Source organism: Phoca vitulina, unplaced genomic scaffold, assembly GCF_004348235.1.
Source record: "Phoca vitulina isolate PV1807 unplaced genomic scaffold, GSC_HSeal_1.0 scaffold2, whole genome shotgun sequence".
In the NCBI taxonomy this organism is placed as follows: domain Eukaryota; kingdom Metazoa; phylum Chordata; class Mammalia; order Carnivora; family Phocidae; genus Phoca; species Phoca vitulina.
The window spans coordinates 84436845-84462197 of NW_022589705.1; the positions used below are offsets into that span (position 1 = coordinate 84436845).

General features: G+C 55.3%; 1 protein-coding gene across 4 annotated transcripts in view; it reads right to left on the reverse strand.

Moving 5' to 3' along the window:
- Positions 1-25353, reverse strand: part of EPHB2 (EPH receptor B2) — a 183650-nt gene that overhangs the window by 121976 nt on the left and 36321 nt on the right. For all 4 annotated transcript variants that reach the window (XM_032391665.1, XM_032391675.1, XM_032391648.1 and 1 more), the window contains exon 2: positions 152-216. In XM_032391665.1, coding sequence (XP_032247556.1) covers positions 152-216 — 65 coding nt within the window. The remainder of the gene's footprint in view (positions 1-151; positions 217-25353) is intronic.

Below are 25353 nucleotides of genomic sequence, written 5' to 3' on the forward strand. Positions count from 1 at the left end.
AATAGTAGGGGACCAGGAAGGTGGGGCAATGAGAGGCCAGCCTCGGGCCCTGAAGGAGGGAAAGGAGCTGGAATTTAGGGGCATCCAGGCCCTGCAGCAGAACCCGAGGTCTTCTGAGGGACCAGGCAGGGTTTGGGGACCACCAACTCACCCCTGATGGAGGATGCACGATCCAGCCCAGCTCCGCTGTCGCTGTGGTTGAGTCCATCAGCGTTTCTGTGAGGAAAGCAAAGAGTCACTGCCGCCCACCTACTGAGTGCTGTCAATCACCCCAAGACCCCCATCCCTCAAGGGCCTCCTTTACAAAGCGTCACCTACTTCCATTGCACCAATCAATCATCTGGCTATACTCCGGCAGACTACCCTCCCTCTAGGTCTCCCACTCCATGATCCCACCCACTCCCACGTTCCGGCCAATCGTCTGATTCTACCTCTCCAGGCTCCACCCCTTAAAGCCCAGCTTCAGCCCTTCTGCCCGTGGTCATGCCTCCTCTCAGCCCACCATGTCCCACCAACCTGGCTATTGACATTTCCCTCCCTTGTTGGTGGAGAAGGGTCTTAACCTGGACTCTCCTGGGTGGGCTTCAGAGAGTCCACCAGGCAACCCTGGAAATTTTACATCAAACTCAGGGTGTCTGTTTGCTTTTCGGCTTGCATCAAATTCTCAAAAACTGGAATGTGGCCCTTAGAAAGGCCTCTCTTTGGTCCCATCAGTTACCCCACCTTGGCTCTCTGGCCTAAACTTCCTATCAGGGACACTCTCCCCCCTTCTCCAGGCACCTGGAGTCCTCCATAGCGTCCCCACACTGGGGCTCCCTCCCCGAGGGCTCGGTCAATTGTGCTCCTAGGATAGGGCCCTAGGAGTGGGGTGGGGGTGGCTTGGTGTTGAGCGTGAGCACTGTGCCAAGTAGCTCCAGTCTGTCACCTGCCCTCTGGGGGTTGAAGAAATTCAAATGAGCTTCGGAACCAGCCAGGGCCCCACCTGCCCCTCCCCCCACTCCAGCAGCTGGAAGGAAGGAGCCACGCAGCCTGTTGATGAAGACCGCCAGGGCCAGAGAGAGGCCCATTCTGCCCCAGATAAGGCCCAGGACCCCTTCCCGCTACCCCATAGGGAATTCAAAACACTTCTTGAGCTGAACTGCATTGAGCAGATTTTTTTTTTTTTTAAAGATTTTATTTATTTATTTGAGAGAGAGAGAATGAGAGACAGAGAGCATGAGAGGGAGGAGGGTCAGAGGGAGAAGCAGACTCCCTGCCGAGCAGGGAGCCCGACGCGGGACTCGATCCCGGGACTCCAGGATCATGACCTGAGCCGAAGGCAGTCGCTTAACCAACTGAGCCACCCAGGCGCCCTGCATTGAGCAGATTTAAATTGACCCCGTTCAAGCATTCATTCAACACATATATCCTGATGCTCCTATGTGCCAGGCACTGGGGACCCCGAGAGAGAAAACGGTGAAGAGTAAGGCCCTACTATGGAGTTGTTCACAGTCCAGTAGTGGTGATAAGGTGTGAATACAAATAGCCATGAGAGGGTGGGCAGAGAGACCTAGAAGGTCCCAGCCGGACCTTCCACACCAGCTAGCTTGGTGGGCATGGGTGAGAAGTGCTTGCTGCTATGCTCGCCTCTGGGCCCCAGCAGGCCTCACGAATCAATGCCCACACTCTGGCTGCACGAGGCTCCTGGCCTCTGTGTGCCAGGACGCTAACACCCACCGCTTGAGATGCTATCCGGGCCCAGCCCCACTGCTTCATTTCGGAGATAGGGCGGCTGAGGCACAGAGAGGGGAAGAGACTTCCTAAAGATCCCGTAGGAGTTGGTGGCAGAGTGGGAGGTACAGACCTCCTGCTTCCGACCCTATAAACTTCTAGATACTTAGTTGGATAGCCTGGGCTGGATGAACTCGGCTGAGGATAGTGGGGGCAGGGTGCACAGTGCCCAGGCCGCCGTGAGGGTCGGAATGGGAGCAACAAGATCTTGAACTAGGGCAGGAGCGGCGTGGATGGGAGGAAGCATTCAGCCAGAGGTGACCCCAGTCAGACCCACGAGCTGACAACAGAGGAAGCAGCAGTGTCCCCATGACCGCCTGTGGCTTATGTCTGCGGTCACTGTGTCCCTTTGCACGGGGGGCTAGTGAGGGGGGAGGAGGGGTGCCAGGGACGGTGGAGTCCAGTGCCAAGGGCGTCTTTTTGATGGCAAATTGGAGGGAAGTTCTATTGTGCTGCTTTGGAGCTGAAAAAAGGGTTCCTTTTCACACTCCAAATGCTACAGATTTTTCTTCCTGGAGAGAACAAGGGCTGAACTTTTAACCTGTTTTCTCTCATCGGCCTCAGCCAGAGACGCGCCAAGCCGGGCTCTCTGCCTGGGCCTGAGGAACAGCTGCTGGGAGCCGTGTGGAACAAGGGAGAGGAGACTCCGCTTGGGACTAGAAAGGGCTCGGGTGGGGGAGGCAAGCGTGCCAAGCAGGTGGCCCCACCCCTTGGCTGGATTCTTGGGCTGACCCAGAGGCCAAGCACTAGAGGATTCCATGGCCCAGAGGAGGGGCTGTGAGCTACATCCTCATTGTATGGGTGGAAGCTCAGGCCCAGAGAGGGCAAATGACTTGCCAAAAGTCACAGACTAAAGCCTGGTGCTCAAACTCCAGGCTCCCAGGGAGCTCAGGCTGGGGAGTGCTCCACGGCCCCCCCTCTGCCTCCCACCACACCTGGAACCAGCAAGGGGAGAATCTCAGGAGGCCGGAAGTCAAGGGGCTAGTTGGTTCACAGATAGGAAGGGGCTAAGAGGGAGTGTGAAGTTTGCAGATCCCCTGGCGGGGGGGGGGGGGGGGGGATGCAAGAGGCTCCCTTCTCCCCATACCAGTCCTGGCTTTGCCCGGAAGCCTGCCTCTGGGAAAGCTGTTACCCCTCAGGGCTGTGGCAGGAGGACACCCATGGGTGCTCTCCCCCCCCCTTCCCCTCGGCCTTTTGCTTTTCAACGTTGACACCTCCCTCCACCCACCGCACATAAGGCCGGTAGGCAGAGCAGATAAAGTAGGGGTCAGGAGGTCAGAGGGACTTCGATTCTAACACCCGCTCTGCCACCTACTCGTCTTGTAACCTTGGACCTGTAACCTTCCTAAGCCTCGGTTTCTTCACCTAGAAAATCGTCATAGTGCCTTCTGAGTGGGGCCAGGAGGACGGAAGGACAGGGAAGCGTGTTAACCTGGAGCCCAGCGCAAAGCAGAGCCTCGGTGAGTGGCAGATATTCTTTTTTTAGACGGAGCATGGTGCTTTTTGTCTGACCCCATGCCTGCACACATGCCATTTCCTCTGGGCTCATGCGGTGGCCCCTGAGAGTGAGGCTCCCCCCACACTCCAGACGGCGCTTGCCAACATCTGACAAACATCAGCCTCTAGCCCCAGCGCCGCAGCCTCCGAGGAGCTTTCCTGGTCCGTCTGATGCTGCTTTCCTGGGATGTCCTGCATTTCCTCTTTGTTCCTCTCAAAATGAACACGAAAGTCACATTCAGTTCCCCAGGGAGTCTGGGGCTAGTCATTCTTGCCCCAGGAACCTGGGTGGGTTCCGGGAGCCAGGCCTCCTTCCACCACCAGCATTTCCTTCCTTCTCCCCATATCACCCCAGACATCTCCCCTCCAGCCCCAAAAATCTGCAAAAGGGAGAGAACTCATGGTCACAGAGATGGAGACCTTTCTATTAGGGGCTGGAGACCCTCACCGACGTTCTTCCAACAATGCCAAGACATAGTTGATACAATCCCATTTCATAGATGGGAAAATTGAGGCTTACAAAGGCTCGGGAGCTTGCCCAAGGTCACACATCTTGCATTCACAAGCTGTGCTCCAGCTGTACGGACCCTGTGGCGCTCTCTCTCAGCCCTGTACCCCACACATACTGTTCCTTCTGATCGTCTCCCCCTCCACACCTCCTCTGCCTGCCCCCAAGACCCAGCACAGGGCTTGGCACATAGTAGGTCTACAGTCAGAGGCTGAAATCACCCCCCCACCCCCGGGCTAATGTTGTTCCACCAGAACAACATTCATGACTTCAGCCATTGCCACCTACAACCTGCGCTGTATTTAGCTACTCTTTTTCTTCCAGCTGACTCTTCTTTTAAGTGCATTTTAAGGAGGAAAAAGTTATCATTATTATAGACGGGAAACCAATATCACTTGCCATAAAAAGAAGGAAAATAAACACACGACTATTACAATTCAAAATGTTCCTCTGCAAACTACCTAACATCATTTCACTTCCCACACTTTGGGGACCGCGAGACTGTGCCGAGCTGCTTCTGAAGTGCTAGAAATGTCCCCATCACATCCCCGCTGTGACAGTGACAATCCCTCATGCAGGGGAAGCTGTTTTCGCTGTACACAGATAATTAATCACCGTACGATGTGACAAAGACTGTGACAGGGACGTGCAAGGGGTACTGTGGCTGTGGAAGGAGAGGAAGAAAATGCTCAGCTTAGGGATGGCTTTCCTGGAGGAAGTGACGCTTGAATGGAGGCTTGAAGAATTAGTTAGGAGGGAGACAGGAAAGGCTGAATGGGAAGGGCATGTGAGGCAGAGGGAACAGTGGAGGCAAAGGCGAGGAGGTGAGTGACAGCACGGTCCGTGGGAATGAGTAAGTGTTGGCAAGGGTTGGCAGCTCTCTGAGGCCCCCTGGCTGGACTACGTCCACCTGCCCACATCCCTGCCTGCTCCTCTGGTGCTCCCCACCCCTGCCCTGCTCCACACTGCCCTTTTCCTCGCCTCTGTTCACTCCCACCCCAGCGAGCCCTCTGGAAATGTCTGGTTTGCAAGCCCTGAATGTGCTCCGTGACCATCTTTTAGAATCCCAATGGCTGGATGAGGAGACTGAGGCTGTGCGGACAGATTCTCAGCACTCCGGAGAAAGCTGGAACCAGGGCCTCCAGCCGCCAACTCGGACAGCCCGCCTCGGTGGGAAAACCGGGTTCACACCATGGCAGTGGCTTTGGCCCTAGCCCCGCTGAGCCCACACCCCCTCTCCTTCCTGGAGACTGCACAGAAGAAAGCAATCAGGAGGCCCTGATTGCACAGGCTGGGGAGGCCCGTAGGCCCCTCTGGCTATGTGTGAACGAGCAGTGTGCATTTCAGAAATATTTGAGCTAAAAGGGGAGACACACTGAAGTCGTTAGTGTGGAGCCGACAGGAGGGTGGCTGCACGCGGAGGCCCTGGCGGACGCTACCACCACCCCGTTTCAGGCTGGGGCAGGCGGCCACCGTCTACTCCCGATCCAGCCCTGGTCAGCTTTGTCTGACCCCTGCGGGGGCCGCGGACACTGTTTGTCTGGACTAATGGCAGTGTGTGAGAGTTCCAAAGAGACGAGGAGGAACTTTCATTAAGCACCTACTGTGTGCGGGGCATTGAGACAAGCACTCTAAATACGGCTTCGGCTCATGACGACCTGTGGGGTATATGCTATTAACCCCATTTTATAGATGCAGAAACTGAGGTCAGGGAGGTAAAGCAACCTTCACAAGGGCACACAGGTGAATCTGGCATTTGAAATCACATCTGTCTCATTTTACATCTGCAGGACTGCTTTTTTTTAAGTGAGAGAGTGCAAGTGTGGGGGGGGGGCAGAGGGAGAGGCAGAGAGTCTTAAGGAGGTTCCACACTCAGCGCAGAGCCTGACGCGGGGCTCGATCCCACGACCCTGAGATCATGAGCTGAGCCGAAATCGAGAGTCAGACGCTTGACCGACTGAGCCACCCAGGTGCCCCCATCTGCATGGTTTTTAAGATGTTGCAGCTATAGCCTTAAAAAAACAGACAACATACACACGCACACAATCACTAGGGCTCTCTGTATGTTTATTCTCCCCCTCTGTGTGGGCCTGAGTGAGGACAGGAGGGGAAAGAGGGGAGGGCAACAGGGGAGTGGGGCTCAGACAGTCCAAGCTAGAACCTTAGCTCTGGCACTCTCCAGGGTATGACCACAGGCGAGCCTGTGTTCCTCTCTGGCCCTCAGTTTCCCATCTGTAAAATGGGTCATGTGAGCATTAGGTGACATCAGGTAGGGGAGTCCTACCGACCTGCCGTCTCCCAGGGCCCTCATTTTCGGGGAGTTTTGTCTCTGCCTCCTTCACTGCTGTATCCCTAGCACCGAGAACTGGTTCTGGCCCCCAGTAGATGTATTTGACCTCTACGTGGCAGCTGGGTGATGTTTCTAAAGTCCATGTCTGATCATGTCTTAACTGAGCTTAATGCCCTTCAGAGCTCCCGCTGCTGGTGAAAGTCTTAGCCCTTAGCTCCCTGCCTTCAAGGCTCCTGCTGGCCAGGCCAGTAAATTATCTTCCAGCCATACTCTCTTGTGTCCCTAGTGTCCAGCCACCCTGAATTTCTTCTGCAAGCATGGCCCTGGTCACTTGACCATTCCAGGTTTCTCTGCCTAGAATGCCTGGCCCTTCCAGCTTTGTTAGCCTGGCTAACTTCTCTTCCAAAACTTAACTCGAAGGCTCTTTCTTCCTGGCAGCTGTCCCTGAATTCTCCTGGGTTAAGTAACAAGATCATGGTCATTCCATGAACATCTAATCTACCTAATGTGTGCCAGGCCCTGTGTGGGGCACTGGGGATGTCAAAATAGATCAGCAAATCCTTCCCTCAAGGAGCTTCCAGATTAGTGCCTGACCCATGAACTTTCTACACAAAGAGGCAGGGTGAGAATCCTGGTCCCGGTCGGGGCCCAGGAAACCCAGGGGCAGAAGGCATTAGCTTTGACCAGGAAATTAGCAAAGGCGGAGGCAGCGTTTGAGCTGTGGCAGAAGACGGCAAGGGCATGCCACGTGCAGGGCACAGAGGCAGCAAAGGCTCAGAGGCGGGAAACTGCAGGGCACTTTGGACAACAGTAAAACCTGAGGAGTGGTTCTCAGTCGTGAGCTCTGGGCTAAGAGTTTAGCATTCGTTATCTCGTTTCGTGGTACCGATTTGTGAAGTAGGTAGTACTGGATTATCTCCCTTTACGGATGGAAAAACTCAAGTTAGGAGAGAGGGTTCAAGGTCTGCACGGCCAGGGAGGGGTGCATCTGTGTCTGCCTCCCGTCAAAGCGCATGTACTTACCCCTGCACCATGCTAGGGTTTCTGTCCCATGTGGTAGAAACAAAATGCTTCATGGAAGGCTGTGGGAGCTTAGGATGGGGCCAGAACTTGTAGGGCCCTGAATGTGAGTCTAAGGAGTTTGGATCTTGTCCCATAGGCAATGGGGAGTTATGGAGGATTCCTGAGAAGGGTAGTGACGTGGTCTCTCCTGAAAATGGACAGACTCCTAGTAGTTGTTCCCTGGGGTCTTTGTTCCAGACTGGCCAGCAGCCCACAGCCCAGGTAGCAAATCAGCCTGGTGCATGACCCAAGCAGCAGATGCTGCTCTGGACCCTTTCCGGCTGCTCCCTGTCTGGGGCTGATAGGGCTGCGGTGACTCGAACACAGGCCTGTCTACCCTACCATGGGCCATACCAGGCAGTCAATGGCTGGGAGTTGGAGCATTCTTTCCACGGTCCACAACCACATTAGAAATTCCAAGAGGAGGCAACAGGCAGGAACCAGGAGATGAAGTTCAAGGCCATTGACAAACTGCATGACTTGGTAAAGTCACTTCACCTCTCTGAGCCTCAGTTTCCTTGTCTGTAAAATGGGGATCACAAAATCCTTGTTCTGTGTACTTCGCAGGGTTGCTTTGAAGATCCAAGGAGGCATTGGGTGCAGACTTTTTTTTTTTTTTTTTTTTTAAGATTTATTTATTTATTTGAGAGAGAGAGAGAGGAGTGCATGAATGGGGTGGGGCAGAGGGAGGAAGAGAGTGAATCTCAAGCAGACTCCCCACTAAGCATGGTGGAGCCCGACGCAGGGCTCGATCTAACGACCCTGAGATCATGACCTGAGCCCAAATCAGGAGTTGGATGGTTAACAGACTGAGCTACCCAGGCGCCCTGCAAAGGGAAGGCAACAGTGAAAATGGCTAACGCTCATGGAGGCTGATGGTGGGCAGGTGCTTCATCCGCACTGTCTATCTCACTGTCACCCCAGAGCAAGCTTCTGGGGAAAACGAGGCTTGGAGCGAGAACTCCCCCAGGACCACATGGCCAGTAAGGGGTGGGGCAGGATCTGACCCCTTTGGTCTGACCTGGAAACCACCAGGCTATGCCGCCTCACAAATGGGAGGGAAAAATCACAGCTTCATGTCCCATGCCCTTGGTCCACGAGCCAGTCACACCACACACCCTGCGAAGCTAACACTATTGTCCCCATCGTGCGGATGAGGAACCCGAGTTCAGAAAGGCTAAGAGCCTGCCCAAAGTCACACAGCCAGAAGGAAGCAGAGCTGGATTTGAACCCAGATCAGCCCCATTGGCTTCCCCAAGACCTCTCCCCTGAAAACCAATGAAGATCCGCGGCTGCCAGAGTCTTGGCCCAAAGCAAGGCGAGTGGGGGGTGGCGGTGCCCAGAGGAGCCCCGAGCTGGCTCCAGGAAGACCGCGGACTTTCTAAGGTGACACCGGCCAACAGGCAGCACGTTGTTTTTCCAGCTCGGGCCCCCCTCTCCGCCCTCAGGCTCACGGAAAGGGGACCCAGCTAATGTAAAATCCTTCTGCCCCTACCCCTCCTCTGCCTCGGTTGCCTGCCTGGAGCCGGCTCTTGTTTTCTCAGGCTCAGGCAGAGGAGTCCCCGCGACGCCGGTTCCTCTGCTCCGTCCCCCACCTGCCCGCTGCTGGCCTGGGCATCCGCCAGCGCCGGCCGCCCGCCTGAAACCCAATCCTCCAGGCCAGCCGGGTTGCTCGCTAACAGCGGGCCGCATTGTGCGGCAGGGGCTTCGGGAGAGTTTGGATTCGCTGCTTGGGGACCCACTTAACCTCCGCAAAGGACAGGATGATGGATGGAGGTCTGGGAAGGGGTGGCTGGGGGTGGGGCGGGTGGTAAATGAACACCAGGGCTTGCTTGCGGAAGGTGGGGGGGGGGAGGGTAGCAGGCACGAGAAGAGCTCTGCACATAGAAGAGCTTCGGGAGTCCTCACGACAACCCTGAGGGATGCTGGTTACCGGTCCCACTTGATGCACAAGCAAGCTGAAGCTCTGAGAGGTTAGGTGACTTGGCCAAGGCCGCACAGCACAGCAAAAGTTGAACCCAAGCCTATTGCCCTTGAGCCTTCCTGATGCACCAAGCTGCCTCCCGCAGGAAGCATCGGCGCTGTGATTTTTAACCTTTAAAGCCCCTTTCCTTAAGTGAATCCACAGACCCTTCCCACCTATTAAGTAGGTAATAAAAATAAAGTGATGGCAGTCGGCATTACTGAGCACCAACTGCCTGCCCTGTGCGGTACCAAGCGCTCTTTGACTTCATTTCCTGAGATCCTCACAATGACCGATTAGTTCAAAACAATTGTCATGGCCATTTAAAAGGAGGGGAGAGAATGTCAACTATACTTCAATAACAAAATTAAGAAAATAAGCAAGAGGAGAGGAAACTCGTCCCCCTGCCCTGCAACCTTGACTCATCAGCCCAACTGGACTGTGAGCGCCTTGCGGCCCAGGCTGAGTGTGGCTCGCTGCTCAAACCATCTAACCCCCCACCCCGTCCTCCCCCCCCCCCCCCCCCCCCCCCCCCCCCCCCCCCCCCCCCCCGGCCCACCCAGACATCAGATGCTCTCTCTTGCTTACACCATCAGTCTGGGTGTCTGGATTTTTCCTCCGGGAAATATGGTCTTTGGTATCAAGATGACTCCATATACTATGTCATTCGAAGTGCTTACTTAGTGCCAACCACTGTGCTGTCACCGCTCGGGTGCTCACAACACCCCATGAGACAGAATTATTATTATTGTCCCCATTCGCTCATCCACCCGTCATCCGTCTACCCATTCATCCACTCACCCTCACTTACCCTCTCCATCTGTCTGCCGTCCCACTGGCCCAATAACCCACCACTGGTTCGCCCATCCACTGGTACATCTAGCATCCCACTTTGGTAATCCATTCATCATTCATACATTTCTCCATTAAACCAGCTTCCCTTCCTTCCGTCATCTCTTCCTCCCCAGCTTCCTACACATGTGGGGAAATGAGCTGCAGAGAGGTGAAGCACCTTGCCCAGTGTCACGTAGCTAGTGAGCAGCAGATCCGGGAGCCGAACACAGGTATGCTTTGTAGCCTCCCACTTTCTCACTTTATTTTTAACTGTCCTGTTGCACGCAGGTTTACTATTACGTCACCTGAAATCCTTCTGGATGTGTGTGGAGTGTAAATTACAAATCAATAAGACACAGGCCACTGTAAGTCCAAGCCAGGGTCTGTCAGGTTGGAGTCAATTAGCAAGCCTGCCGCAGGACCTGCTGGGACTGGATTTATTTGCCTAATTGGCACTGGTTTCTCCCAGTGAAGGGCAATTAACTCAAATCCCAGAATCCAGACCACCCCTCTGCTTCTGGGCAAGATGTCAGGCATTTAGCTACATGAAATTTTATTGTTCGTTCATCTACCCACTGACCTACACCCCCACTCATCCATCTTTCCAACCATCCAATCCTTGCAATCATCCATAAACTATCTTGCTATCTACTCACCCATCCACCTATTTACCCACCTGCACACCCTTATCCTTCCATCCATCCATCTACCCACTCACTTACCCAACAGTCCACCCACCCATTCATCTACCTACCCATTCTCATACCCATCCATCCACTGAACCAGCAAATCCAAGCAAATCCTTAGGAAATCATTCTGCCTTCTCACCATTTGACCATTCATCCATCCATTCACCCTCTCACTCACCCCATCCATCAGTCTATTATTCCATTCCCCAATAATCCACCATCCATTTGCTGTGCCATACATCTAGCATCCCACTCAGGTATCCATCCAGCCGTCCGCCATCCATCTTCCCATTGAACCAACCTCCCTCCTTCCCTCCCTCCCTACCTTTCTTTTCATTTATCTACCCACCTGACCATTCACTTACCTGTCCTTCCATTCACACCACTTATATATCTAAAAATCTGCTACCCATCTATCTACTCCTGCCATCCAGCTAGGTTGCATTTATTGAACACCTACTATGTGTTAGGCCCACGCTAAGTATTGGAGAATCAAAAATATACACTGTCGGGGCGCCTGGGTGGCTCAGTTGGTTAAGCGACTGCCTTCGGCTCAGGTCATGATCCTGGAGTCCCAGGATTGAGTCCCGCATCGGGCTCCCTGCTTGGCAGGGAGTCTGCTTCTCCCTCTGATCCTCCCCCATCTCATGCTCTCTCTCTCTATCTCATTCTCTCTCTCAAATAAATAAAAATAAAAAATCTTAAAAAAAAATATACACTGTCACTTTCCTTAAGAAATGTTCTGATTTGGGACAAACTCAGAGGAGACTTCCCAAATGGGTGACACCTGGCCTGAACCCCAAATACTGACTAGGAGACAGCTAGGCTGGAAGGAGGGCAAAAAGAGGAGAAAGGAACAGCTTGTGCAAACGCCGGGAGGAGAGAATGTGCACAGCCCCTACAGGGAGCCATAAGAGGGAGAAGGAAGGCCTAGGAGAAGAGACTCCAAACACCACAAGGAGCCTTGAATGCCTGGCCAAATGGCTAAGATCATCCTGAGGGCAGCAGGGAGCCATTGGAAGGGGCCGGGGGGGGGGTGGCCTGATTCAGCTGTCACTGCATTCTCTTGAGTCCATTGATTCATGGGTCTCTTGATCCATTTTGTAGATGAGGAAATTGCAGCCCAGGGGTCAGAGAGGTACAGAGGACTGTCCCAGGCTGCACAGCTGGTCATGGGCAGAGTAAAAATTCCACCCCAGTTTTGATGGCTCCAAAGCCCTCGCTCATTCTGAGAGTAGCCGCAGTTTCCAGAATGCCTGCCTCCGCCCTATGTTAACACTCCCCTCCAGTTCCGTATCTGTGGCCCTCGGCAGCAATGGGTGCAGTGACAGAACCCCCAGGGCACCGTCTCTGCTCGGCATGACTCCACCTTCTCCCTTGGGGTCCCTGGGCTCGCTTGCCAACTGCGCCTGGCATCTCGGGCGGGTAAGCGCACATGGCTCTGCTGGGGCATTCGCTCATGTGTCCGTGTTTCACAGGAGAGCCACCCAGCAAGTTCCTGTCATTGTCTTCGTGATCAGAGCCTCCATGTCTTTGTCATCAGCTACTGCTCATTCCCCACGGCCCCCAAGCCCTGAGATGAAGCCAGACGAAGAGCCAGGCCTGAGAGCTCCCGGCATGAGCTGCTGGGGCTTGCGGCATGGCTGTGCTCAGAAGCGTTGATGACAAAGGAAGGACCTGGGAAGGAACAGGGCTTGAAATGAGGGGGCTTTTAGGGTGGGGAAGACACTGGGGGAGGGACACCCTGAGCCAGATATAGGGAGGGGACAGGCCAGACAGGGAGGGAATGCCACCCCCGCCACCAGCATCCCCATCACCATGGAGAGACCGTTCACTGAGCACCTACTCTATGCCAGGCCCCGTGCCATGCCATGGACATCCAGGATCGCACCTGAGTTCATCCAAGCTTCCCAAAAACCTTCAAGGGATGTAGCACTGTTCCCATTTTGCAGATGAGCAAACTGAGGCTCAGCGAGGCCAAGGTAGTGGGCCAAGATGTCCTACAAGTCGGTGATGAAGGTGGACTGATTTCTGAGCTGTATGACCCAAACTCTTTTCATGACTCCAAGGCAACTCTGGGGAGTCCACAGGCTGCGGTGGGGGGGCAGTGGGTGAGGGCCAAAGCAGGTGGTGGGGTCAGGAAGTGGGAGCTTCTAGGTCTGAGGGTGGCAGCATGGAATCAGGGAGTAGGCATGGTCTGATCTGGAGGTGGGAGGCTGTTGCCAGGGAGGCTGAGTGCTGAAGCTGAGTCCTGTGCTCTTCCTACCGCAACTGAAGGTGCCTTTGCAGCCTGATGAGTGTGAGGAGGAGGGCTCTGCCTGCCCAGGAGGTACCCGGGGTGGGCTGTGATAGTCACATCACCTGCAATGGGGCTTTTCTGGGCTTCTGGGAGTGGCTGGCGGCAGAGGAGACTTCTTGCCCATGTGAGAGATCCTTTCGTTTCATGAAGTCATGGAAAGCTTCCAAGGGGAGTCGGCCACCATGTTGGGAGGGCAGGGCCCCTCTTCCTCACCTATGATTTTATAGCCCTGCCCTGGGAAGCTGACCAGGTATTGCTGGGCCAGGCAGAGATGCTGCCATCAGTCGTCCTGAGGGGATGATCCAGACCTGTCTGACAGTCAAGACCTTCTATGGGCTGGCCCTGGCCTCTGACCCCGACTGCACCTCCCCCCACCCCACAGGGCCAGGCTCCCTGTTGGAGGCCACGCCTTCAGCTCTCCCATGGTTGAGCCTTTGCTGTTGGTCATACCCCTGCCTGGAACACCCTCTCTGAAAAGGTGGGACCATGGCAGGCAGGCATGCAGATAGCAGGAGCGAGGCCCAGGGCAGGAAAGAGGAATTCCTTAAATGTGGTAGACACTTCTTTTGCCCCCATCGGCTGCCTAAGCTGCTTCCCCTTTCCCCCTACCTTCTTCACTTGGAAAATTCCTCTTTACCCTTTAAGACTTAACTCAGGCATCTCTTCTTCCAGGAAGCCTTCCCTGACCACCCTTGACCCCCTTCCCTGGCTTGGGTTAGACAGGCTTTCTCTGGACAACAAGTTTGTCTGATGCCCTTTCCTAGCTGGTATTTGGACAGGGCAGGGGTCCTGCAAGGCTGACTGCTGAGTGGAACATGGTGGTCCTTGGTGTCCAGGGTGACCAGGAGCTGGCTCCCCCCGGGGCACAAGGAGAGGCTATATCAGACAGTGAGCAGATGGCCTCAAGCTCACAAACATGACAGGCTCGGCCTGCCTCAGAGCTGAGCCAAAGAGGAGCCTTCCCAAGCTGCTGGCTGGGCCTCTAGGCTTGTCTATCAGGGAGCAGGAGGCCACAGGACCTCTGGCCGCAGTCAGGCCAGCTTCCTGCCCTGATCAGCCCTCAATCCCGCAGGCCCACATGGGCCTCTCCCTCACTGGGAATTCTGTGGTGGTGGTGGTTGTGGGGGCAGCTCTGGCAGACGCGATGCTGGCAGCAGGCCAAGGAATTCCTGTTCTAATTGAGAAAGTGGGTCTGGAACCTCATGCGTCTCAGCACGCTGCTGTGTACCCTACTAGGATGGGATGCTTCTCTGACAGGGTCAAGGTGTGTGGGGGGCGGTCCTGCGCCCTCATGCTGACCGGAGCTCCTGATCCCTTCCCTGCCGGCCCTCTCCTCCCCACACCCACCCCGGGTCTGGCACTTCCGTGACCTCATCTGGGAAATGGGAGCACTAAACAAGACTTACCCCTAGGTGCGGATGCAGAGCTCTGATCTTAGCACAGGGCCTGGTACAGTCACCCTGGCTCGGGAGAGGTTAGTACCAGTTTTTATCACCCCTGCTTGCCAGGAGGCCATGGGACTGAGAACAGCTCCCAGAGAAACCTCCGGGTAGGGTGGGACGGGCAGCTGCGTTTGAACAGGGATAATCGTCGGAATCCGGATGTCCGGCTACTGAGTACCTACTATGTGTCAAGCACTATGGAGCTGCCATTTGGTCCCCACTCGACAGATGAGAAAACTGAGGCTCAGAGAAGGCCAGCGACTTGCCTGTGGTCTCTAGGGAGCTTGTGGTAGCATGGGGATTCTGAGCGTGGTCTGGGACTTCCTGCTACCTCCCGTCAACACTCAGAAAGTGCCCCATGCTGGGCCTGGCAGGGAGCATTAACTTGGCCTTATTTAAAGTTGCAATTATCTGTCCCATTTCCCGCTGGTTATAGCTGAGCTCTCCGGGGAGGCAGGAAGACCCTGATGGAGGATGCCACGAACAGGGAGTTTCTCAGGAATCCTCCCCTGAGCCTGTGACTAAGTGAGCACAGAGGACATGGGTTCTCTTCCTGTTCCTGGGCCTCTCTCCCTCTGCCCCTGCCCCAGGGAGCTGACCAGGCCAGCACGGCGGCTGGGAGGGTGGACGGGCGCCTTGTCAGTCCTGCAGAGGCGGCAAAGGGCTCACACCACAGGCCAAGGCACAAGACAGCTCCCAATGTAGAGATGGGGAGACTGAGGCTGCAGTGTGCATGGAACACAGACCCAGAGATGGGCCTCAGAAAGCCCACTGAGAGGTGGAAAGACGAAGCTAGGGAAGGGCCCTGAGGACTGAGCAGAGAGTAACAGGGCTCAGAGAATGGATTCGGGCTTTTCAATGGGCTGCTGCCTCCTGAAGGCCTTACAGGGGACAGAGTGCCATGGGAGCCCCGTTCCACAGACGAAAAGCCTCAGAAAGGAAGGGCTGGGCCAAAGATGCATGTTGGCCGCTCAGTGGTATGGCCAGCATCGGGCTCAGTGAAGACAAGGCAGTGGGCCAAGATCCTGTGCAAGTTGGTTGGGGAAGGCAGACTTGATTTCTGGGCTGTGTAACCCAAACTCCTTTCCTGACCCCCAAGCTCAGATAGTCTGACTCCCCGTCCCCCTCTTCCCACTCAGACACAGGATGATCCAGGCACACACCCACTCCTCTTTCCTGCGTGCAGTCTCAACAACAGCCCCCACCCCATCTTCTCCCCTCTGATTCCAACAGGCTCCCTCCCTGCGCACCTGCCGTGCATCTGCAGCCCCTGCCTGGAGGCTCCCAGGCTGGCTAGAGGGATACCCCAGCAAGCAGTGCTGGTGCTTGCCATGAGGGTGAGGCGCACACGCTGGGCTGGGGGACAAGAGGAGCGGGAGAGTAGGAACCCAGGTGTTTGGTCCAAACACAGGGAAGCAGCATATCCTGCATATCCCAGGGAGCGGACGGTGTGGGATCAGCAGCCAGATCTACATTTGAACCCTTCTTCCTACCCCAGTGACCTCAGGCAAGCCACTTCCTTCCCTCTCTGAGCTGTGGACTGGGGATAACATTAGCACCTGGCAGGTGGCTGTGACAATTAGTGAGCTCATACACGGAGGATGTTTAGCTCAGTGCCTGGCTAGAGTAAGTGCTCAGTAAAATACTGGCTGTCATTACTAAAACTCCAATTTCTACACAACCTGGCACAGTCGCTCAGTAAAGGAAGTTTTGGTATTGTGATTATCCCCAACATTAGCCAGACCCCTCTGGTCAAGGCTAAAGCAGACTCTGGGTCTGTGGTAGACAGAACTATGTCCGCCCCTCCCCTGCCCCCCACCCCCCGCAAAGGGGTCCCTGTCCTCATCCCCAGAACCTGTGATGGTTTTACAGAGCAGAAAGGACTTTGCAAACAAGATTAAGTTGAGGATTGTGAGATGGGGAGAGTTCCCTGGATTGTCCAGTTGGGCCCAGTGCAATCACAAGGATCCCGGCGAGAGGCAGGAGGGCCACAGTCCGAGAGATGGGGGGATATGAGCAGAGGGCACAGACGGCTGGAGGGGCTTACCAGCCAGGGAAAGAAGCTGGAAGAGGCAACGAAATGGATTCATCCCCAGAGCGCTGGGGAAATGCAGCCCCACTGACACCTCGATTTCCGCCCAGGGAGACCCAGTTCCGACTTCCGAGCCCCAGTGCTGGAAGATAGGAACTGTGCTGTTTTGAGCCACTGACGTGTGGTTGTTTGTTACAGCAGCAGTAGGAAAACCACGAAACCATCCTTAATCGAGAAAGTGCTCCTTTCTGGCACCCTGGCAACCGCCCCAGCCTTAAGAACCCATCGAGGAAAGGCCCAGCCCCTCTGCCGAGAGAGGGCAGCAGTGGGGGCTGGGGGGTCCGCGGCTGTGCTGATGACAGTCCCCTCTCCAGCGTTCCCAGCCCTGCCTTCCAGCGGCACACGTGTCCAGGAGAGGCCTGTGGCTGTGGCAGGGCAGATACTGGTCCCATGTCACTGGGCACCGCTGGGCCCAGCAAGTCTCTGTTCTGGACTCACGAGAGAGCCGGTAGGGATGGGCTATTCTAGAGGCCACCGTCTATCCAGTACTTACCATGCGCCAAGCCCTGCCCAGGGCCCGATCTTCACAGAGGCTGGGAACTATGAACCAGCCCCATCATACAGATGAAGAAACCGAGGCTCAGAGAATGAAGCAACGTGCCCAAGGTCGCCTGGCTTCCACAGGAGCAAGCACAGGCGTGGGCAGTCGCAGCCCTCTCTGGATTCCCTGTCTGCAGCCAGTCCCACCAGCCAGGGGCCCTCCGTCGCAGGCCAGGCTGTGGCACCTGGGGCTACTCCCTGCCCCAGATCCCTTGGGGCCTCGGGGGTACGAACTGTGCTTCCTCGGCCTCGCAGAGGTCGGCACAGTAGGCAAGGTCACAGGGCGGGAGGCCCCTCCGAGTGCTGGGCCCCGCTGGGGTGGAAGAGGCGCTCTGAGAAATCGCGGAACCAGGACCCCTGGATGGATGCCAGGCCTTGCTCACGGGGAGCCGCGGCAGCTCCGTGCAAAGCCCCCTCCCACATGACCTCACTCAGCCTTCCTCCAGCTCACCGGCCCCTTCCCATCTCACAGAAAACAACGAGAATGAAAATGATTAGAGTAAGGGCCACTTTCGGAGCCCCTAACCATACCAGGCGCCAAGCTAAGAGCTGGTCGCGGTCCTCTCATTCTGTCCCGTGACGCATCCCCTGGGAGGACACTCCGAAATCACGCTCATTTTCGACTGGCACACTGGGGTTCAGAAGCCCAGCCCTGCACCCCTCCGGGCCTCCGTTAATGTCCTTGCTGTACAGAGGGGCGAATGGGCCCAGGGAAGTTCTTGGCCTGCTCCATGCCCAGCAAGTGAGCACAGGGGCGGGCTGCGAACCCAGATCTCCGGGCCCCAGGTGAGTCCACCTTCCTTTGGGCCACAGGGCATCCCCTCGTGTGACATCCTTGGGAGGCAGGGGTTCCAGCTGAATGCCCTGGGGACCTGGGTCCGCCCAGTGGGGTGGCATATGGCTCTAAATGCATCTTCAGCAGGACCCCACAACCCTGGACACGAGCAGCTAGGAGCTGGGAAGCTGGAACTGGGGTGTCCCCAGTGAGCCCTGGTACTAATGGGGACTCTGCCTGTACCCCAGCCCCTCCTAGGAGCCGTTCGCCTCAGATGACTTCCCGGTGGTGTCGGTGCCAGGCTGGGAGGAGGGAGGAGGCAGGCTGCGCGTCTCTGCCACAGCAGGGCCTCAGAGCCCCGCTCGGAATCCCAATTGAGCTATTTTTAATGTGCTTCAATTTTCATTTTCTTTTATTGGAAAACACAGATGGTGACTTGCTGCCCCTCACACACTGAGCAAGGCGCCAGCAAGGAGAGATGTGCAGCGAACACATGTACACGCCTCCTCCCGTGGTGGGGGAACCGGAGCCAGCAACCAGGTTCTGCAGCTGCTCTGTGCCTCAGTTTCCCCAGCCGCAAAGTGGGGCTGGCTGAGGCGGCCCCCAAAGCCCCTGTCGGCCGCACAGTCTCTGAGGGTCTGGGCTAGAGCAGGGGAGGAGGCTCCAACCGGACGCTGGCGGCAAAGGGTGTCCAGCGAGAGGGACAGTGTCGCCAGAGAAAGAGAGGAAGGACAGTCGCTGGCCGTGGGGAATGATCCTATTTAGCACTTGCAGCCACACTTTGAGGATTTCCTATTTCCATTTTACAGATGAGGAAGCGGAGGCCCTGCCCGAGAGCCCAGTAGCTGGGGAGGGGCAGAGCCGGCCACTCACTGACCCAGGTCTGTGCGGGCACATCGCCGCTTCTCATTCTTGCCCCTCTCCAAATTGCTCCTGTCCGCTGTTATTTACTTTTCTCATTATAAAAGCAATACATGCTCATTACAGACTATTTGGAAAACGTAGCAAAGTCAGAAGGAAATGTGAAGTACAAAATCATCATCTCCCCCCTTTTGCCCCTCCACCCCATGTGACCTACCGCTAACATTTTGGTATGTTCTTTCTGCTCTTTGTTTTTTAATTCACATGATTTGTGATGCTTTTAACAGCATCTGGTGGTGGCGGCACAGGGTAGGGGCGGGCTGTGCATCACAATGGACTCAGGTGCCTTTTAAAAACACCCATCCTGGCTGTCCCTTACCCCATAAGACAGAACGAATTAGAATCTTGGAGAGGCTGAAAGTTGGTGGCTGGGAATCTGTATCTGCCACCAGCTTCCCAGGCAATGCAGAAGCAGCCTGCCTGGATCAGCCCACAGACATGCACTCAGTAAGACCGTGGGCTCCCGAGACGGCTGGAGCCACCTGGCTGGACCATGGTCTGAGCTGTGTGGCCTTGGATGAGTGAATCCACCTCTCTGAGCTGCAGTTTCCTCAACTGGGAAAATGGGAACCTCCTCTGCAGGGTGATGGTGAGGAGGAGAGAAAAAGGCCAAACAGGATCTTACACCCACCTGACACACAGCCACCCTCCCAAGGCTGTCATCCTAACTGTTCCAAAACCACCAACGTACGTGTCCTAAGGCCGCTTTTCTGGGGTACAGCTGGTACGGGGGAGAGGGTCCCAGAGGAGAGAGATGGATACAACAGAGGAAGCAACCACCATAGGACTTGGGGGATGATCAGCTGTCTCATGTCCCCAGGCACATCAGCCCTCCCGGACTCAGGAGCACCTGGGAACCACAGGCACGTGCCATCCCACCTGCAGCCAGGCAAGACAGGATGCAGATTCTTGGGGCCCAGGCTTTGGGAAGGATGGGAAGCTGCTCCCTGAGGCTCGGTGTAGAGCCACCTGGAGCCAGGGAAGAGGAGCACAGGTGAGGCAGGGGGCACTTTGAGAAGGAAAACCGCAATAGATGTTGACCAAGACCCTGTCTCTGCCTCCCCAGAGCATCCCTTTCCACGACACAACTCAGACCCTGTCACTCCAGGATTATCGGTGGCTCCCCACTACCACAGGTGGAGGGCCAAATGAGACTAGTAGTCATTGCCATTCACTTACTGAGAACCCACTATGTGCCATGCCTCTAGAATGAAGCTCCTGCCGTTCCCTTCCTTGCTCCTACCTGCCCCTCCTACTCCATACACCAACCACTCTTGTCCTTAAAAAAACAGGCCCCCTAGGGGCACCTGGGTGGCTCAGTTGTTGAGCGTCTGCCTTCAGCTCAGGCCATGGTCCCAGGGTCCTGGGATTGAGCCCCGCATCAGGCTCCCTGCTCGGCGGAAAGCCTGCTTCTCCCTCTCCCACTCCCCCTGCTTGTGTTCCCTCTCTCGCTGTGTCTCTGTCAAATAAAATAAATAAAATCTTAAAAAACAAACAAACAAACAAACAAAAAACAGGGCCCCACTGCCATGCCTGGAGTTGACCTTAACCCAGCCCACCCTACCTGCCAAAATTCTGTTCATCCTTCAGGGCCTGGCTCAAAGGTCACCTGCTGGGCTCCCTCAGCCCCCTTTCTGTGTGTCCCCGCCCCTGACTAATGCTGGGATAGAATGGTTTGAGTGCCCCACTCCCAGCAAACTGTGGGGTCTAGGGGGGCAGAGTTGGGTCAGATTCTGTTCTCTCTGAATAAACCAAGCATGAGCTTCTCTCTAAGCCTCAGTTTTCCTAGCTGTAAAATGGGTGAGTCATGTTATTTCTCTCACCTGCCTCAGAGGATTGTCATCTATAGCAAATTAGAAGGTGTGGATACATTTTGAAAACTGTAAAGTACATAAGCCTTAAGCTGATGGGCAGAGAGAATGTTGCATGGGTGGGATCTGGAGCAGGTCCCTGAGGTCCCCCTGCCACACACACACACACGCCTGCTGTCAGCTGGGCCCAAAGTCCGGCGTTGCAGGCCATGGGCTGCAGGAGCCGTTGGGCAAACGTGGTTGCGGTGGGGGTGGGGGGCCCTCTGGAGGGTGCTATTGTCATCAAGGGAGGTGAGCTGCTCAATGCCCCATGTGAGAACATTTCCCACATCTCCTCTACAGTGTGTCGCAGACCACAGTGGGGGTGGGGGTGGAAAATGCTTTGAATTCTCTGCCCAGAGGCTCAGAGACGCATAGAGGGGTAGCCCTTAAAGGCAGAGCCATGGAGGGTAGGTGGTTGGTGTGGCCAGGGGCCAAGACAAGACTCCTTGCAGATGGTGGCCCAGCGCTCCACAGTTTACAAGGCACTTGCCCCTTCATTGTCTTATGCTTTTCTTACCACAATTCTGCAACATGGACGTTCATTCATTCATCAGACCTTCCCTGAGCATCTACTGTCTGCCTGCCTCGTGCTGGAGGAATGGGTTCCAGCCCCTGGGGCAATGCAGACTAAGAGGATGTGGGGACAGGAAGAGCATGAAGCAGACAGACCACCCTTACATGCAATAAAGGGTAACACGTACCGGCACGATGGGCGCACAGGGACACGCAGGAAACAGGTCTCAGTGGCCTCATCGTACAGGTGAGGCCAAGGGTTTGGCTCAAGGCCCGTGGTGACTGATGGCTATGCTATGCTCTTTTGGGATGCCTTGTGGCCGGTGAGGGAGTGAGCCAGAAAAATAAAGGGAAAAAAGGTTCCAAGCAGAAGAAAGAGGAAGTGCAAAGGCCCTGAGGAGGGAGTAGTCATTATCTGATTCCAGTGTGTTCATTGGCTACGTAGTGGATGGGCGCCATGGTGTCCTACTTGGGGGTGTCACGGACCCCCATTCGGGAGGCAGCGCCCATGCAAATGAGTGCCGGCTGCCACCTGACAGCTGGCCCCGTGGGGCTTTGATCCAAGGACTGACTGCCTGGTGCTCTTGCCAGGTGTGGCCCATCTCCCTGCCCCCGACCAGCTGCCTAAGGAAGCCCTTCCCAGGAGGAACTGCCTCCCTCCTATGTTGCTTCACGCAACCCTCTCTGACCCACTGCCTTTCCAGGTTGAGATGCTGGACATCTGGCAGGGTGCGCTCAAGTTCTGCAGGGTCATCCCCAGCTTTGTGGACCCGCATACCTGAAAATAATAGCTTACACAGAGTGAGCACAGTCTTATTTTTAGTAACATTTAGGATCCCCATTACACAGATGAGAAAACTGAGGCACAGAGAGAGGACAAAATTTACTCAGGGTCCCAGAGCTGGCAAGTAAAAAGAGCGAAGATTTGCGTTCACACCTGACTCCAGACTCTAGTCTGCTCCAGTCCTTCTAGAACGCCCTCGCTCTCTTTCCGATCTAGCCAAATCTTACCATACTTCAAGGGCCACTGCCTTTGGGAGACCCTCCTCGACTGGCCCAACTCACCTCAATGCTCCCTACAGCCTGTCTGCATGTGGGTCAGCAGGGTCTCCTGGGGGTGGGGGGTGGGGCAGGGCTCTCAGCAGAGACAGAATGACCCAAACCCAGAGTCCCCGGCAATAGCAGCCCGCCCATCCCCCAGAGCATGGAGAAGGTCCTCCCTTCTCTATCTGACATCGCACCCTGCCATTACTCTGAATTTTAAAAACATAGTTTTTAAGTGAAAGACGTATATGCTTATTATAAGACATTGAAACATTATTGAAGAGTATAAAATGGAAAGTCAAAGCACTTTCTCCAGAGGGAGTCACAATTAGGAATCATTTAGACATTTCCCGTGCATAAAATGTATATAGAGAGTCATAAATGCATATCTATCTCTTTGAAAGTCACAAATGAAATCATACTCAACATACTGCTTATAACCTGCTCTCAATGTTTTATAGACATCTTCTGACCCTGGTACAGAACGTTCCGGCACATTCTTTCTCCTGGCAACTGGTAATCTAGTGTGGGACAGCTTCCTCGTATCTAAGATTCGAGATGCAGCCCCTCTCTGCTCACCCCTCAGGGAGTCTATGAGGAGAAACTGAGGCAACAGGTGGGGGGGGGCTCTCAGGAATGGTGGGTGGAATAGCATGGGGTTGTGCCCTCTGCTGGGCCAGCTGGGTTCCAAGGTGGAAGTGGGGTCAGAGCAGGTCCACAGGCTGGAGAACATCCTCCCACTCTCCCCTCTTCTAACAGGCTTGTCTCCCGCGCCCACTACCCCCGCCTGCCCGGGCCCACGTCCCCCACACCTCATAAATCTGCAGACAGCCAGGCCTGCTCAACCCCGCCGGGACACCCCCCCGAGACTCCCAGATAAAGCTGCAAACTGGCAGAGAGTTGGGTCTCTAGGGCCTGTTCGGCACCTCCGGCCCAGGCCCTGATCCAGCTGGGCCTTGCCCCAGGGGGTCCTAGGGGTCAGTCTGACTGAAGGTTGCCTGTGCATGTCTCAGGGGACCTTTCCAGTCCAGCTGCCCAGCTAAGCTTCAGCCTCCCCTCTGGACCCTTCCACCGCCCATCCATCCTGAAACCGCAGCTACACAGACCTTTCCCGAACACCCCTTTTATCATGTCACTCCCTGCTCGTGGCCTGTTGGCGGCTCCCCACGGCCTGTGGGAGAGAGTGCACACTTCCTCCTCCCACGGCCCTTCCAGCCCCATGTCTCCCCACCCCCAGCCACCCCAGGGGCCCTCAACCCTGCGGGCTGGGCTCCTCCCACTGCACGTTCCCACCTTCCCACTCTGCCTAAGTCCGCGGAGTGAATACCCATGTGCCCAGAGACAGATGTGGGCAGCACCCCCCCAATGATGTGACCGTGGGCACATCCCTTACGCAGCTGGAGCCCCATCTTCTTATGGGACGAAGAGCTGCCTTTCTAGAGTTGTTGTGCGGACTGCACAGAAGGAGCTATGCAAGGGCGCCCGGGTGGCTCAGTGGGTTAGGTGTCTGCCTTCGGCTCAGGTCATGATCTCGGGGTCCTGGGATGGAGCCCCTCATCCCTCTCCTTCTGCACCCCCTTGCTTGTACTCTCTCTCAAATAAACAAAGAAAATCTTAAAAAAAAAAAAAAGAATGAGCTCTGCTGATTAGAGGCCCAGTGCTTGGCCCTTCACAAGGACCTCCTTCCTTCCTTCCCCGTGCTGCTGCATCATCGTCGTGACCATCATATCAGCAAACACACACCGTGCTTGTGCCCGGACAGCTGGAAACAGTTACTGTATCTCACTTTATTTAATCTTAATATTCCTATAAGACAGGCACTGTATTACCCCCATTTTACAGGTGAGAAAACTTAGGCTGAGCGCAGTGAAGTAATTGTCCAAGGCCATGTGACCAATCGGCGGCGGGGGGGGGGGGGGGGGGGTGCAGAACAAAAACTTGAGCCCAGGGGCACTTAGCGTCCCCAGGAAGCCCCTCCTCCAGAAAGCCTCTGGAAGCTTAGTGGGCTGGTCCCCGCTTTTTTTTTTTTTTTTTTTTTTTTTAAAAATGAATACATTTTATTATAAATGAAATTGGTTTCCAAGAAATTCCTAAATCCTTAAGGCTGGAAGGCACATTGAAGGTCATCTCATCCATCTCCTAGGACTCGACTGTTCCAGGCTAGTCATCATGCAGAACTTGCTTGCCTGAGTTCAGTGAAGGGGGACTCACAGTCCATGTGGCCTCTCATTCCACCTGAGGACAGCAGCAACCATGTGGATGTTCTTCCTGCCGCAGAGCGGCAACCTGCCCCTTCATAGTTCCCTCCACCAGGCCCATTCTGCTCCCTGGAGGGTCACGGTAGATGCCCTTCACTCCGGCAGTTGAGAGCCCACCATATATGTGGCAGCTAATGCATCTCTTCCTAAGTTTTCTCTCTCTCTCTTTTTAAAGATTTTATTTATTTGTTAGAGAGATAAGAGAGAGGTCCCCGCTCTGTCTTATGTCATTTCTCTCATAGCAAGAATTCAGAGTCACCCTGAGGGCACTGAACCTGGGTGGGGGCAAAGGGTGGGGAGGAGGAGGGACAGTTGGGACAGATGAGCCTTTCTTTCTGAGGCTCTGTCCTTTCCGCAGACCACAGCTTTGCAGATGGCAGCCTCTTGCCTATTCAATTTTGGGGACCCCCCTCTCCTGCATCCATGTAAAAAATATTTCCTGGTCTTTATTTTTCAAAACCCTGTAAAAGTGAGTGAAAATGAATCTGGGGAAGGCAGGTCAGTGTTGTGAAAGGAGAACGGAGCTTTCCAGCTTCCACGTGACTTGGACAAGCCCCTTTTGCTCCCCGGACCTGTTTCTCACGGGGGCAGTCTTCGAGAGGATTCAGGGGGACCAGACACCGCTTCCTAGAACGCTGCACAGTGAGACCGTTTCTCCCTGTCCAGTTCCCTTCAACCCCCTGCCCTCAAAGAGAAAGCCTCCACTGAGGGCTGCTGAGACTTTAACACCTCCCTGAAACATGGCTGGTGTTCTTAACAGTGAGCAGCAAGTGGGCCTCAGACTCAGGACCTGTGAAGAGCTGCCCCTGGTGCTCCCGCTCTTCGCCTCACCTGCAGACCTTTCCTTCCTGCCCCAGTGCCTAAGGAACTTCTACCCTTTCACATTTAGCAAACAGGGACATGCATGGGAAGCGAGTCCGTGTGAGCAACCTTGGCTAGGGAGGGGGATGGGGTGAGTCTGAGGCTCTGCCCCGACATCCTGGTGAGACTGAGCCCCAGGTGC